General features: G+C 34.3%; 1 protein-coding gene across 2 annotated transcripts in view; it reads right to left on the reverse strand.

Annotated features, from left to right (window-relative positions):
- Positions 1–16,623, reverse strand: part of LOC130896715 (calcium uniporter protein, mitochondrial) — a 183,023-nt gene extending 166,400 nt beyond the window's left edge. Inside the window, exon 1 of one of the 2 annotated variants that reach the window (XM_057804989.1) lies at positions 16,479–16,623. In XM_057804989.1, coding sequence (XP_057660972.1) covers positions 16,479–16,583 — 105 coding nt within the window. In that variant the 5' untranslated portion in view covers positions 16,584–16,623. The remainder of the gene's footprint in view (positions 1–16,478) is intronic. The other variant, XM_057804988.1, reaches the window with a different exon arrangement.
- Between the last annotated feature and the right edge of the window lie 1,002 nt (positions 16,624–17,625).

Genomic DNA, 17,625 nt, shown 5'->3' on the forward strand with positions numbered 1-17,625 from the left:
GAATATACGACTTATCAGAACTTCGTTCCAGACACTGTCGAAAGCTTTGTTGGCATATAAGAGAAAAGTCTCTGTGGATTGGTTCCTATTGAAGTAGTGTTTAACGTATTTATTTCTGTATCTTACAAATTTCAGAATTTGATATTAGAAGATCGTTGCATTTCATTCAAGACCTGTTATTAAAATTTACTCAGTATTTATTCAATATTTCAAAGCTTAAGGTTAACATGAACGAAATCTACATTATAAAACTGATAAAATGTTTTCCGGTGGTGTGTTGAAAAATCGCGATAACAAAACTAATAACAGGATTTCAATGGTTTTCTAACTAATATTTGGGTTATAATATCGGTTCCAAATACCTACTAGGTGCGGCAATCATGTTCCGAGAATTTGTCAATTAAAAAAAAGCACACAAGATTCTATTATCGACCTTCACAATTCCATTCTATCGTTACTCTCACGATTCAAAGAAAATTTGATCTCAAGTTAACCATTTCAGAACCACGGTTACAGCTTTTAGACATTCTCTAGACCAGTGGTCGGCAACCTGTTTTTCCTTAAGGGCACAATACTAAATTTGAAAATCACCGAGGGCGCTTAGTTTACAGATAATCAACAGATATAAATAGACATTAAAAAACAGATTTTTTATAACGTTATTTTGTTGGTGTCATATAATTCAGTGTGAAACTTGGGTGTCCATATTTTCATCCAATTTTTTATAATTGGGGATATATTTAGAGTTCCCGGTCCTTAAACAATTATCTAAATGTGAGTCATTAAGATTTGTTCGCTATTTTGATTTCAAATATTTCATATTTGAGAACAAAGACTCGTAATTGTATGTTGTTGCACAATAGAATAAATTTTTAGCGCACATTTCCACACTTCGCAAGTTTATTATATCTAATTCTAGGTCTTCAATATTATGAAGCTCGAAATAAACTACTATTTCAAAGACATCACTTTCAGTAACATTGAATTGATTTATGAAAAATCTTCGAACGGGTTCTAATGCTGCAAAATCTAGAAGAAAACTCTTCTATTAGCTATATCTATAATTTCTAAATATGATGTAGAAGTAAAATTTTCAATATTCAAATTCAAACTCTCAACAGTATAATTTATATTTGGGAAATGTGATAATGATTTTTTCAATAGATGGGATTTCAACAACGCTAACTTACATTTGAAGGCATTTACTGCACTAATCATGTCAGCGATATGTTGATTTTTTCCTTGTATTTTTAAATTTAATTCATTCAACTTTGCTGTTATATCTGACAAAAATCCGAGGTCGATTAGCCAATCCTTATTTTCTAATTGTACGTAAAATTAACCTCTTGATGCAATAAATTCCTTTATGTGTGGCAAAAGCATGATAAACCGCTCAAGTATTTTACTTCTGCTCAGCGACCTGAGCACTTCAGTATGTAAAAGAAATTCTGGGAACTGAACGTCTTCATCTTCTAAAAGTAATTTAAACAATCTGTGTTGCATAGCTCTACCGTAAATACGTGTTGAAAACCGATTATTTTTGCGCATAAGATTTCCTGATGTATGAGGCAATGATAAGAAATAAATTTCGGGAATAAGGAATGATGTCTACATAAGGCAATAAATCAGTTTTCCTACCAGTCATCGCTGGTGCCCCGTCTGTTGTACTTGACGATAACGTTTGTTCAAGTAATTTTACATCTGTCATATACTTTTTAAAAGTAGAAAAGATTCAGAAAATTTTGTATCTGCATTAAAAGTATAAGGTTTTGCGAGATTACTAGTATCGAGTACTAGAGTACTAGAGTATCGAGCCATCATCAAGTACCTGAGGGTTAAGAGGTAAGCAGATTCACGAAGATATGCTTAATACCCTTGGTGATCAATGTCCTTCGTATGCGATCGTGAAAAATTGAACTGCAAGCTTCAAAAGAGGTCAATTTTCCATTGAAGATGATGACCGATCGGGAAGGCCAGTTTCTGTGTCAGTCCCCGAAAATATCGATGCAGTTCATGACATGATTTTATCAGACCGTCGAATTGGGCTAAAACGGATATCTGAAGCACTGAATTTTACATACGAACGCGTTCATCATATAGTTCACGTCAATTTGGTCATGAGAAAAATTGCTGCAAAATGGATCCCCAAATGTTGGAATGTTGACAAAAGCGTGCAAGTAGACGTAGATGTAGACTTCTTAAACCGAATTTTTACTATGTATAAGATTTGGGTACATTTCTACGATCCAGAAACCAAGCAACAATCGATGGAATGGCGACACTTTGGTTCTCCAAGACCTAAAAAGTTTCGTGTCCAAAAATCTGCTGGAAAAGTTCTTGCTTCAGTTTTTTGGGATTGCCATGGTGTAATCATGATTGATTTTTTGGATAAGGGTAGAACAATAACTGGAGTTTACTATTCGACATTACTGACTACTCTACATGGAAAAATTTAAGAGAAAAGACGCGGAAGGCTATCCAAAGGAGTTTTATTTTTGTAGGACAACGTCCCTGCACACAAATTTCATGTTACGATGCAAAAAATTGAATTATATGATTAACGCGTTCGTATGTAAAATTCAGTGCTTCTGATATCCGTTTTAGCCCAATTCGACGGTCTGATAAAATCATGTCATGAACTGCATCGATATTTTTGTGAACTGACACAGAAACTTCAATGGAAAATTTACCTCTTTTGAAGCTTGCAGTCCAATTTTTCACGGTCGCATACGAAGGACATTGATCACCAAAGGTGTTAATCATATCTTTACACTGATACTTCTAATAAGTTATTGTTCGTTGCTATGGTAAGGCAATATTTTGTTTATGCACGGAACTGGTCTAGGCTAACTAGATATCAATACATCCTCGTAGTGTAAGAAAATTTCAAAACTATTAAAATTCAACCCAGTTTCACTCTACTTTACATGTGATGTAATTATCATTCTTCTCAACTCTCTTTGATCGCGTATATCCCTGCTTATAAGTCTAAAGCCGGGTTTCCACTAGGTCGTAAAAGTAGCAAGACAACTTCTATAATAATTCGAAGTAATTACGAGAGCGGATGAAAGATAATTGAATTTTCAGATGTTGGTTAAATATGGTGAAAGAAGAATATCAAGAATTAATTAAACTTATGTTTTACATGGAAAAACACTTAAAGCAAATATATTAAAAAGATGGAAAGATTAGTCAGTGGTTCTCTGCTGTTAAAAGTGGTCATATGAAGTATTTTATCACGAAATACTTGATATGCTTGAAAAAAAGGTTATCACTAAGGAAGTCGAAATATACAAAGCGTATATTTTGCGTATCATATGCATTTTTTCTTAATAGTTGCGTTTATTCTTAGTAAATAGCATAGTATGCATAATTGAACAAATTTTTGAAGATCTAGAGCTTCGGCACCAAAACAATTTTATAAATCTGCTATTGTGAATAAAGTACTTTCATCGCATTTCTCAAGAAACTAATTTTAAAGCAGCTTCGTGAAGCGAAACATTTCGTGAAACCATAGTAAGTGCTACCGAAAAATCGTAGAGTTGAAGATTTTCTAACCCGTCTCCGTCTAGGCCAAACGCGACTGACCTATGACTGCAATTGAATTGGACTGTGAAAACACATAATCGCAGAGTGTCCATTTTTTAACGCAGAAAGATCATCGTCAGATCTACCACTCGGAACAATATTTGAAAATTTAGGACCTAAATACCATATATGTAATTCTCCTATATGGACAGTTTCTATAAGTGGAAGCTGCTCCGACTAAGTGAAACAAATAGTGTATCGTTGTCTCTCTCCTCCGAGCGTTTGAGTTAATTCTGCGCATCTTGTGCGAGTATGAAGCATGCGCAGTATAGATAAAGTGTCTCGAACGAGAGAGAAAATGAATATTGTTGGCACCGTAACGTAGAGAAGTTTTTTTTTCCATAAAAACTATCCACATAGGAGTATTACATATATGCTAAATACAATGTTACTAACCTGAGAGAGAGAGGGGGGGAAAGAAATAATTTATTGTCAAGAAATCTTGTAAAAACTGGAAAACAAACATAAAAATAACTAAATAAAGATATAATTGAAATAAAATTTCAATATACAAAAGAAAACCACAATAAATAACAAAATTATAAGTAATAGTAATAGGTAATAATTAGTTTACGTCCATAGGAAAAATTAAACTAGCATGCAGCATTACCGGAATTAAATATTATTATTAGAATAGAGTAGAAGTCACTTTCCAGTAAATATTCCCCAAATTATTGCAGAATGCGGGAAAGGATGGACGACTTTTACGACAATCTTGAAAGAAACAAGGTTGATAAGTATCTCTCTCTCTCTCTCTCTCTCTCTCTCTTTCCATAGTTCAAAGGAAAATACCAAAAATTATAGCTCGAAAAGGAAAGAAATAAATCGGAGCAATTTGTAGGTGTGAGCCCTGCAGGAATATTTGTCCCTCCCTTGATAATGTTCCCGCGTAAAAATATGTTGAATGCTTTAATAGGAGGAGCTCCAATTGGTTCCATAGGAAAAATTCATTTCACTCACTTATTTACGGAATGGTTTCAGCACTTCAAAGATTAGGTACGTGAAACCGGCAGAAGCATCCCGAGTGCTCTTGATTCTCGATGGCCATTACACCAAGAACATAGAGTTGATAGATCTAGCGAAATAAAATTTTGTGACAATCCTATCACTACCACTTCATTCCAAATTAACTGCACTCCATGTCAAATGACGTTTTTGCAAATTTTTTGTTTGGTAGACATTTTGATAAGGTTTTTGGTTTTGGTTACATTTGATAATTTCAATTATTAATGTTCGATTATTTGTCAATAATTTTATGTGGTTTTTATTGAACTATCCCATTTCTTCTTAAATTTAGCCTCAAAAAACAAACTAGTATTCCAAATACGCTGTAGTTTCTCTATATTAAAATTTGTTTATTTCAAAAGGAACCAATAAATGTATGACATTTTTTTACATATTTTGGGTTTTTCATTTGCATATTTGTTATCAAAGTGCGCCTAGACATCGCCATCAATTGGATGCGGCATCACGACAACGCATCCTGCTACCAGAAAGGTAAGTTTTACAATAGTCACCCTATTCGCCGGATCTATCGCTCTGCGACTTATTTCTCTTCCCCAATATCCCAAAAGATGTATGTAGGGATGCATTTTGATTCAATTATCTCGTATTCTGAGGTCAATCGATTAAACGACTGGACTATTACAAATTCAAAATTTTTATTTATCACGTTCATTAGCTCCAATTAGTAAATTATTTTCATGAATTGATAACAGAATTTGATTACAAATCGAGCAAAATAATTCGTCACAATTTCCTAATCACACTTCGGTATTGAACAAATAGAATTTATTTAAACTTTTCAGTTGAGAAGTAAAATTATACAGGGCGTAGATTCAATTTTAGATTAACAAGAGGACTTATTAATTATTGTTATTTCCGCCATCAGAATTTCTACCAATATGTCAGATTATTAATACACATACAAAGAAAACTGTCGGAGGGTGATGTATTATCATTAATAAAGATTTTTTTTTTCAAATATAACCAAGGATGATGCACCGCAATCTTTTAGAATCTATTATCTGCATTCAACGTCCCATTTCGGATAAGCATTTACTCCGTGCGAGCTGCTAAATATATGCCTCCTCATGCCATTACTGGTCCTCCACCGCCGCAAATTGAACCCAACCCACGCACAGCACACGCGAGGGCCACACCCAGCCCATGTCCACGTTTTTTAATAGTAACGTATGTTGAAGACACCCCACGCCTACGATTTGTACACAAATCCCCATTAGTATACAAGATTACAGTGAGCCAGCAGGTTCTTCTCGATCTGGAGTCTGAATCTGAGGATGACATAGGATTTATTATGTTGCAACTACCAACTAAAAAAAGAAAAAGAAGTAAAACAAATGAGTATTTGTGAAAAATAGTGAGAAATTTAATTCTTTTGCTATGTTCTCCCACAAATCATCCTTCAGTTTTGCTCTCATATTATCTTCATAAGTAGAATTATAGAGTACAGGAAAGGATCTCACAATTTCGATCAATTTTTCCATTTTTAAGTCAAAAGAAAAGTTTGTTAATGGATGGTTTATTTAAAAGTAGATACCCACGACCCACGAAACTATGTTGCAAGTACAACTCGGTACCACGCGAACCAGGTTGGGTCGGAGCTGGCCGTGGGATGGGTTCAATATGCGCCACTCCATTTGAAACAACGTTCTACAAAATAATCCACGTGTGTGCTACGCGAGTGCTGTGCGTGAGCTAGGTTCAATTTGCGGCGGGCTTAAAGCTTGAGTAGGTCTCTTACATTTCTCAGTTTTTGTGGATGATTTCGAAAGAAAACTGCCGAGAACCTTCGGTTTCTCAAACCAATACAATTGTACTGTCACGGCAGGTCGATTAGTCAAAATACTAGAATTGAGAAAGCGGAGAGCTTTCTTATCTTGAGATAGGTCTTCGAATCAGTGGACCAGTATCTTTAAACCGCTTGTGATGTTTTTTTAAAGGCCTTTTTTTCACACGCATAAGAAACAAAAAAAACCACCATGTACAAAAGAATAAAACACGATGAAACTAGTCAAAATAAATCAATTTCAAATTACTTTAATTTATTGGATTTCACTTTTTTTCATGTTTCATTAATCAGTACACTGAGAAGTGTCAAAAAATAGCAAAATGAACCAAATTTAGTATATAACATTTTTTCACGTAATTCTGCGTACATATCATTAAACATATTTTCATGATAAAAGTTGTTATCAGTTTTTCTCTTGAAATTTATTACCTATAGAGAGGGCGGCTAAATTATGGAATAAATTCATTATTTTGCTAACACTTCATTTTAGATAAAAATAGATGTTTTTAAATTTTGAATGCAGAATTTTTAAAGCGTAAATGACCACGTCACTAGTTTTGATTTGATTATTTGATATGGGTCTCCTAATACGACTATAAAAAGTTTTTAAACGTAAGTAATCAGCATCTTACTTAACTGACTCAATAAGTCGTTTGACTGACACACAGATGGCGCTGCCATTGTCAAATCCACCAAAAGTATCAGCCAATACTGTACAAGTTCAGCAATGGCTTCAAAAGTGTTATACGGACTCTGCTATAGTGATTTGGGCCATATTTACACGTAATAAATCAAATATTTTGCATCGATATGTGACAATAGATGAAACATGGATCCATCACTTTACTCCCGGATCAAAACGATCATTATCTGAGTGGACTGCATATATACGGTATACCCCGTCTGAAGCGTCCAAAGGTGAGCTGGAAAGGTTATGGCGTCAGTACTTTGGTATGCGCATGGAATAATGTTCATCGACTATCTCCAAATGAAGAAACAATCAATAGCGAATACTACAGAGAGTTGATGGATCGTTTGAATGCAAAAATCAAAGGAAAACGGCCTCATATGTCGAAGAAAAAACCACTGTTTCACTAAGACAATACATCGATTCACAAGTCGATGGCAACGATGGTTAAATCCAACGAATTACACCTCGAATTGCTTCCTCATCCACCGTATAGTTCTGATCTGATCCCCAGTGAATACTATCTATTCCCTGATCTCAAAAAATTCTCTCCGGTATGAAAGTCAACTCAAATGAAGAAGCAATTGCTGAAACTGGAGCTTATTTCGAGGCAACAGACCAATCCTTCTACAAGCACGGCATCGAGAAGCAGTGGAATGATTATATTGCTCTTGAAGGAGATTAAATTCACCAGTCTCTTGACAATTAGCAACTCGAGAACACAATACGAGTAATTTCTGAAGTAATTTTATTAACTTCAACTACAAGTTGGTCTTGCAACTACTGTAAATTTTACTGTTTATCTACATCAGCGTTTTTCAACCAAAAAATTGCGGACCAGTGATATTTTCTTAACAACAAATTTTTACTAATTATACTAGAACTACTACGTAAGTTGGTTGTAACATTTTTATTATCATTTGCCTACAGTAATATTTAAATGTAAAGATATATAATTATACATAGATATAATAATAATAATAATAAATAATATAAATAAAATTTGATCCAAAATTTATCTATGGACATTGTTGAAAAACTAGCTTTTAACATAATATCAAGAAGGGACTCATATTCTCTGTCATTTGAAGTTAACTTACTACTGTCATATGTCATGAAAGGGTTTGTTATCCACACATTTCTTTAACACGTGGCTTTTTCAGATGGGGAATATCCCGTTCGTTACTTCCAACGATAGGAATTACACTTGTAAGAATTTCGGGAATTTGTCTTCAGTGCCGTACCAATCATAAATTACGTAGAACTAAATTAAGTAAATTTTTTTCGTGGATAGGGGAAATGTCCGTGGACCAGTAAAATTTCTACGCGGACCACTAATGGTCCGCCGGACCAGCGGTTGAGATAGCTGATCTACATCATACATACATTTTATTTTTGATAATAACCTCAAAGAAAAAAATCTAGATCTAGAGATATTGGGGCCACTCTACCAATTCACCTCACAGGAAAAATCTAATTTAAAAACAAGCGAACAGCACGTTACTTTTTGCGGGAGTTTACCATCTTGTTGTAACCAAATACTGTCAGGAATGTTGGGATTGCTGAAGTCTGGAAACATGTTGGTTGGCAAGGACTGATTTAATTTTTGTTCTGAAAAATTCTTCCCCTTTGAGATTTTCTTTAAAAAAATCAGGACCAAAAGTTATGTCATCAATAATGTAACGTTTTTTGTATTTATTTAAACTCTTTCTATTCGTGGGGAGAATTAATAAACACTGACTCTCACGTTCTTAATTTATTACACACTATACACTATTTATAATAATTCACTTATAAATATCACTTCACCAATACGTTCTATTCACCACGACTATTTATTTAAAACTAAACTAACTGCGTTTCCACAACTCCTTATACATCGTAAATAAAATTCTACAAACTTCTAGAACAAAAAATAACGACTACAAATAAATAAATAGACTTTCCTAGAAATTATTTAAAAAAAGTACTGACAATAAACCGCCTGCTATAATAAAAAGTTCTAAAATGAAACATCAAAGGCGCGTCCACCATTTATAGAGTTCGCCGAATTTTAAAATTCCATTGTAGCCGGACAGGGCCGTTCTAAGGACCCATTTCGCGAACTTGTTCGTAACAATAATCGTCCTCGCTCCGATATTGACTTTTTAATAGCTTGAATATGACTTACACTAATTCAGTGAAGATTATCTCTACTCAATGTTCTTGATGTTTTTGATGTAACTGAGGTACTTTTCGTTTTTGAAAATACGTAATACCGACCGTTGAGATATGCATTTTGACATATCTTATGAGTTAAAAAATGAGACTGAATCGTTTTTGCAGTCCCAGGGTTCAGAATACGGGTTTTAAAAAGAAGGATGGCTTGCAAAACTTGCATATCTGGCGGATATATTTGATCACTTAAATGAACTCAATAAAAAATGCAAGGCAGTAATTCCAATATTTCAACATAGTTGGATAAAATTGAAAGCTTTCGCGCTAAACTGGTACTATGGATCAGTCTCGGTACCAAAGGTAATAATGAAATGTTCCCGAATGTCATGGCAAGTGATCCGGAAAAAAGAGTTCAGGCTTTGATTGTCAAACACTTGAAACTTCTTGCAGATTCATCTCTAAGATTGATCTGTAAGAGGCAAACCTGTAGCTACGGCCACCAGGTTATACTCTGTACCAAGAATTACCTTATATTACAAGTCAAGTGGGAAGCTGTCCGTAGAATGTCGTATGGAATCATCTACAGTTCTCAACCCTGAAGAAGAATATTTGGTAGAACAATGGATAATATCTTGGGCTGGGTTCGGAATCCATTCTCCGAGGGCATCCTTTTTGGACACTTACCAATAAATGAGAAGGAAAAACTGATGGAAATGAAAACGGTTTACACATGAAAATTAAGGTTTTCAGAAACAGATTTAGAACATTTTTGGCTATGTGTAAAAAATGAATATCCTCTGGCTTCTAAGCATGCAATGCTTTTGCCAATTGCAACGACCTATTTATGTGAATAACGAGATCGCCTCATAACTATCGACGAAGAGATGAGAGCAGCTTTTTCAACTATTACTCCAAATTTAGACCGTCGATTAAACAGACTCCTGTTCCATATTAATTTACAATTTCAACTTCACGTTTGTTGATTAGTAATAGATATTTTTCGTGGCTTAATAAATAAATTTTGATTAATATTAATGTTTTTTTGTTTGTGGTGTACCTTGAAAAGTTTACCTTTTCCTAGGTATACCTTGAACACAAAAAGTTTGCGGATCACTGGCTTAGAAGACGTATTCAATGATGTTTTAACGTACTCTGTGAATCCGAAAAACTTACGGTTTCCAGAAAAGCTGCATTATTTTGTTTAAAGACTTAAAAGATGGAAAGGCGACGGATCGCTTAAATCTCAGACTTAGACTTGTCGATGAACCATTATTTTATCTATTTACGTTTATATTTCCATTGTTAATTCTTTTACTTTGAATTTTATATCGTTACCTGATATAAATTTTCATCTAACCTACCGATTGTTTCATTTCAAATGATACCCTAGACAACAAGAACTAAATTAGAACCCTACAATAATTGTGCAAAATTATGCTTCCATAAAATACGAAAAAATCAAACAGGTGGGAGCTAAGTTGACACCAATTTTCAAAATATATTATGCCTTTGTATAGTCGAAAAAAAAGAATTATTGTGAACGAGCAATTCTTTTCAATTCAAAAATATGAAATTTTTATTAGATGCAAATAAACCGTTCAGAAGCACACTAAAATTTCATAAAATCATATTTTCAGAATATAATTTACTTCCCGTGCTCTCTACAACACAGGTGACAGTAGTAAATGATTTCCATTACGACCAATAATTTTGAATAGCAGCTTTTATAAAGTGCCATCTCGTTCAATAGATATTTATGCTAGTAGAAATATAACAACGGTTATTATGGTATTAAACATTAATTTTATTAGACGAAGATATCAGATGAATCAGATAAGATGGCGTTTGTCATAATGATTTAAATTGTAGACGATTTCTTATAGTCCAGGCGCTGGATGGAGTTGAGTATGCAAATATGAGGCCCTGCAACTAAGCTCGAATTCTTTTACCTAAATAACAGAAATTTAAAGGTGTGCTGTGCTGGTCCCTTTTCACCCACCCTTCTCTCTGTAGCAAGAGGCATACCTGTAGCTGCTGCTACCCCTGAATAACAATATTTGGTAGAACAATGGATAATATCTTTAGCTAAGGTTCATCGCCCTGTTTACAAAGATCAGTTGTTAGATAGTGTACAGCTCTTAGTGCAAAAAAACGTCCGATTTTTTTCAGAAATTCTCGCCCAGGTAGAAAATGGTTTAGTTCATTTCGGAAAAGGTACCCAAATTTAAGTCTAATGCTGAGGCCACACTAGCGGCTAACGGAAAGAAAGAAAAAGAAGATGGTGGATGATACAAATGCACAGGAATCGTACACTGTATGTCTTTCTATGTTTATTAGCTTAAAGATTTATTTTATACCGTTGTCAGTTCACTGCAAACTGGACATAAATACGAGGTCTGGCTATTAAATAACGAGACTGATCACGAAAAAGGGTTTTATTATAAAAATTATTCTACACTCTAATTCTCCCCTTCAATATACTCCCCTCCCCTCGCCACACACCTTTCCATACGTTTTTTACATTGATCGAAGCAGTGCTGGAAGTCATCTTTGGTTAGAGTCTTTAGGAGCTCTGCCGTTTTTGTTTTACCGCTTACATCGATTCAAATCGGGTCCCTTTCAAACCAGATCTTTCTTTTAAGGAAATCTGAGCAGACCCGTTGACGCAAGAGCTTTTGGTCAGGAATCAGATTTTTTGGCATCAACTTCGCACAGACTTTTGTCATGTGTAAATCCTCGTGTAAAATTTTTCTTACCGTTTATTTATAGGCGTTCACAGCCTCGGCAATCATTCAGATGCTCATTCGACGATCTGCACGCACAATTTGGTTGATTTTGGTCATTGTTTCCGGCGTTGAAACAGTCATAGGGCGACCTGGGCATTGGTCATCTTCAGTTGTCCCCATAGGCCCCTTGCAATCATTTATAGCACTCAATCGGAGTATTTTCCAATTTAATGAGAAATTTGAGATTGATACGTTGTTCCTGTTTTTCGGCACGAGAAAAAAGCACGTTCGTTTCAAAAGGCTACTGCACAAATACTATAATAGTGACGGAAACGTGTTTTGGGACGCGCATAGACAAGATATCTAGATACTCAACGCACTACCTACTTGTTTTTTATTCCATCCGCCTAAGGCGCCCTATAGGTGCGCAGTCTCGTTATTTAATAGCCAGACCTCGTATATATGGTCAAATGCTGATTAGATTGACGCACCAAGGGTTCCTCATCTCTGCATTATATCTTTCGACCTCCCGTCTATTTATCTATCATTCATACCTACATCAAAGTGTGTTTTTGAAGTAATACCACGGCTGGTTTGAAGTAAATGAAACAACAAAAATATATGTACATGGAATTTGATATCTATATATTCATCGGAAAAATTACGACATGGGCCCAGCAACCGCTCAGAAAGTTTCGAACGAGGTGCGTGACGAATAATTGAGAAAGAACAAGAAAGTTTCCATACAATTCAAAATAGTTCGACTACTCGACTAGAGATGGCGTTACTGTGCGCAACGTCCATTAGTTCGGATGCAACCGCGTCGGCCTCTCGTCAAAAGATGGCGCTATTATATACATTCAAATGTAATAATTTAACTCTCTCCACTCCTCGTATTTTTACGGTATATTAGGTAATATTTTGCTTATTTCTGGGAGGAGGTTTCAACTCCCAAAACCCTTCCCTTGGCTACGCTCGTGAGTAATACAAATATTTCAACTTTTTTTATATTTTGCAGGAACACTATGGAGGAAATATTCTCCGACCTACTAGATGAACCAAGCAATCAGTTCGAGGGATTCGTTCGAATGTCAGCAACTGATTTCGAATTAATTTTAAGCAGAGTTAGGTAGAAAAACAAAAAACCAAATTTCGTGTAACTACACCTTCCAAAGTTCAACTAGCAGTTACTTTAGGATATGTAGCCTACAGGAGATAACTACAGAAGCTTACATCATTTGTTCAAGATGTCTCACCAAGTGATTTCAGTGAGTCAAAGACTTTTTAAGTCTGTTCAAATAGGTTCTGTAATAACCCATTAAGGTTTCCTTCTTCTTTTTCATTTCTTCAATAGTAGTTTTAAGAGGTGATAATTCCATTATTCGTCGCCAAGCATCACTTTGCGTTCCACGATTCTCGAAACTTTTGAGTTTCGGATCCCACAAACAAGGTTCTGTTTGCATAATCTCGAGAAACGCAATTACTTCCTTATTACCCCACTCCATAGCCATTGTACGCATTTCAAAGACAAACACGTGCGATCCCGCCGCACTCACGACGCACACTGACAATACGTAGTGTGGTCGCTTCGTGGCATTAATTCTCGCGTTAATCTCTTTTATCTACCGCCACTTGAGCTATCGCCCAACACGGTTTATGTCCATTATCGCGATAATTAATGGCATTTCTCGTTAGTGTGGTTGCACAAAAGTTAACACCGCCACGAGAAAAGGTATCAGATGTAACATACCATTCGGCTTGTTACGTTTTTCCTCAAACATTTAAATATTCCTTTGTTCGCATTTTGTGGTACAGTAGTCACTTCGGATTTATTCATTTATTCCAACTTTGAAGTTTTTGCAGAAATTAATTATCGACCTCCCACTCCATTAAAAAAATTCAATAAAACCTCGGAATGTATTCTAAATCGTCCTCTACCTAGAAATTCCTAAGCTCCTTTTGTTCAAATCGTTCCTTTTTCCGTAATTTTCACCCGTGTTCTTGTTTCCTTCCTCATTTTATTTTTTCCCGCCGTTCTACAACTGCCAGATTGGAGTTTCAACCTCACCCAAAGAACTCAACCGATACAGCAAAAGAAACAACAACAACTCAACTCCAACATCTGGAAATCCTGTTGAGGGCTGCAACTATCCCGGATTTTCACAGATAAGTCCCAGTTTTATCTTTAATATATAAATAAATCTGAGTTGTTTTCAATTTATAACTGATTTTATTCGTTGTGCTCTTTAATACACGCTGTTTATGCGAATTTATTATTTTTCCATTGTCAGCAACAAATATCAATTTGGATAATCGTGTCCAAGGATACTTTAGTTGTTTAGTTCAAATTATTAATTAAATTCGTAACGTGTTCCCAGCTTTTCCGCCTTTTCTTACTGTTAACGTCGTTCGTTAGAAAGCTGGTAGCGTCCAATTTAATATTAATTATTCACCCAATCTGAGTACCAGTTTATTTATATACTTTAACCGAGGCCGAATAGCACTTCCTGGGGAAGAGTCTCCTGCTGGGGAAGTACGATTATATAAAAGAGAAAATTAGACAATGGTTTTGGGGAATAAGAGCTCATTTGGAGTCTAAGGATCTATAAGATGTAACTAATAACGCAACACCTGTTTTTAGTTTGTGATCGAAGCGCGTTTTTCCTTCAATCGAAAAGTGATAAGGTACTAACAAAAAAGGACGACAAAAACATCTATATTGCTGCAACTAACAATGTTACGGGAAATCTTACAGTTTTAGTGACCTAAAGATTACACTGACTGACAAACTTTTTAACTAAATTACAATATAAATCAAATTTGACAAGACACGAGGCTACTTCGACGCGATTAAAGCGACAACAACAACCACTTACTTCACTATACCGACTACAACCATCACACACTAATTCAACAGCAATAGGTGTCAATTACTGGATTTCCAAAAATACATTTAAATGTCATAGAATTTTCTAATTGTATCAATTATTGGTGCCTTCACCTTAAGCATAGGAAAATAATTTTAAGATTACTCAATATAAATGGCAGTCTAGATGGCGAAATAAACTCCTAACCTAACCATCGTCTTCACACATCCGAATTCCGTGCGCAAACATCAACCCCAAAACTTCCACCTGAGACTTTGCGGAGAGGGGCTTGAAATCCGCAGAGAAGCAGTCTATCTGGGAGTAGAATTTACTCAGACTTTCAGTTGGATGGCCGATCTAAGCAGAGTACGAAAATTTCGGTCGAACACATCCCCTCAACTTACTTCATACGTATAAAACATACATCCACCCCATTATCAAATATAGAGCAAACTTTACCCAAATATCTTCTTAAAAAACTCTTGACCTGCGAGCAGTCCATTCTCGGGTACTGCCAATAAAAATTTAGATTCAGTCCCAGCAACACCGTTTATGTCAATAGAAACATAACCCCCATCCCTAGCCGCCTAAATGACCTCCAAGCCCGCTATGTGATTCGTATCATCGATTTAAATAACTTCTCATTCCTTCTCATCCCCTAGGTCAACTATATAAGGCCCCTAAACTCAAAAATCGAAAGGAAACTCCCTTATCCACCCCTTCGGCTGCTTGCAAAAGCGTACGATGACTTCACTGAAATCTACCTTAACTTCCTTGATAATTAAATAAAATATATCCCAATAAAAGTACCCAATTCGTTTTAAAAATAGAACCCAGTTTCCAGTTTTTGAAGCTAGTTTTCTTATATATTCTTATTGCATTGTGAAGTAGACATGTTCTGAATATATATGGAATAATTGCTTTTTGCTTTTTCGAATTTATTAACATATCAAATTTTATTTCCACCCTCAAATTTCATTACTGTAAAAATAACCGATTTAACGACAAGGTTATTTGTGAAATCAAAAGTGTTTTTAAATAATAAACTTTAGCGTAACTCGTTCCTTAATAGCCCCCGTATACAAATTTTATTTCAATTTTGATCTATTATTCAAAATAAAAAGTTATATTTACAGCTTGGCAATCAAAAAAACTCCTACACAGATTTATTCTAAAGATATTTTTTGCTTTTTTGTCCGGTACAAATATGTAAAACAGAACAAATAAACCAGTCTAACTAGCTATCAGATTAAATAATAAACACACTATTAATTCACTATCAAAATGAATGAAATTGTTCATAATATAAAACACTTACAAAAGTAAAAACTAAAATACTTGTAACAATTGTTATACATTGGATACAAGTTATTTGAAATTCAAATTTTCATCACCGCAACATACTAACATAACCTCAAAATAGTAATAATTTTGAAAATAATCAAACTTTAATGTAAAATTATTGAACATTTCGAAAAGTCCTTTACGCAAATTAATCAAATTTTGACTTCACTGGTCACAAAAAAACAGGTGTTTACCCTGTAAGATTCGATCAAATTCCTTACAAAATATATGTAAATAATAGCGTGGATAACATAAATTGAATTGTGGATGACTTATTTTGATAAACAGGTACTTACTTTATTTATTAAAACAGTATTCACTATTGAAAAATATTTTGAAACCACGAAAATATCGTTATTTAAAAGCAGACGAGCGCGACACAGTACCCTGGGCAACGCCATTTTATGGGGAACTGACAGCAGTCTACTCGATTTTTATTTTGTACTGCATTTGGACCGAAAGCCTCTACTGCGCAAATCGATTTTCAATTTAAAATTTTGGAGATATGAAAAAATGATTAAATTAGAATTTGTATATTAATACCATAATTAAAAGGATTATAGTTTCATTTCAAATTATTCTATACCAATAAAATATTGATATTAATTATTCTGCTTTATTGGTTGCCTAATTAACATAATAATATAGTACAGAACGATATGTATCGATATAATTGAAATGAATGCTTAAATGAATAGATTTTTTTTATTTTTTTTTAATGTTATACTAAATATATTTCCGGGACTAATTGAAATCAAATACTCAAATAAAAGATATAAAAAATGTTATCTAATAAACTATAGAAAAAAGAGTTTTAGTTAATATTCATGAAATAAATGCATATGTGTAAATTAGAGAATAATTTTTTTGAAATTTTATAATCCATTGAAATGGAGGGAAATAAAGCTAGCATACGAGGTAATTCTGAAATTAAATTTAGATTATTATTTTTTTTGTGGGGCGTGTATCATACTAGAACATCAATATTGGGAAAAGTGATCATAAGACAAGAATTTGCTCCTACTAATATCAATGGTAATTATTATTGAGATTCATTATTTGTAAAATATTATTTGAGTTACGGGGGTAATAAAAAATACTGTGAATTAATATTCATAATAGTACATCTTTCTAGACCAATAAAGATTGATAAGATTGAATATGTGCTGAAAACCTCACTGTAATTATTGTCTTCGATTGAGGGGTTTTGTGAGACCAGATTTAGTTTCAAACGAGTTTTGGCTATCAGATTAAAAATATGCCATAAAGAAAACGTTTTTACATTCCTGGTACTTAAAAAGCCATGAGAGAGCATATTTTGGAATAAGTCTACCACAAATGCTACCGATCGTTGATTCATCATTGAGATAATATCATTACTAGCCAAGGACAGTGCTTTTAAAGAGATGGATTCAAATTTTATGTTCCTTTTTTGCTTTGTTT

The sequence above is a fragment of the Diorhabda carinulata genome, chromosome 7 (genome assembly GCF_026250575.1).
Source record: "Diorhabda carinulata isolate Delta chromosome 7, icDioCari1.1, whole genome shotgun sequence".
In the NCBI taxonomy this organism is placed as follows: Eukaryota; Metazoa; Arthropoda; class Insecta; order Coleoptera; family Chrysomelidae; genus Diorhabda; species Diorhabda carinulata.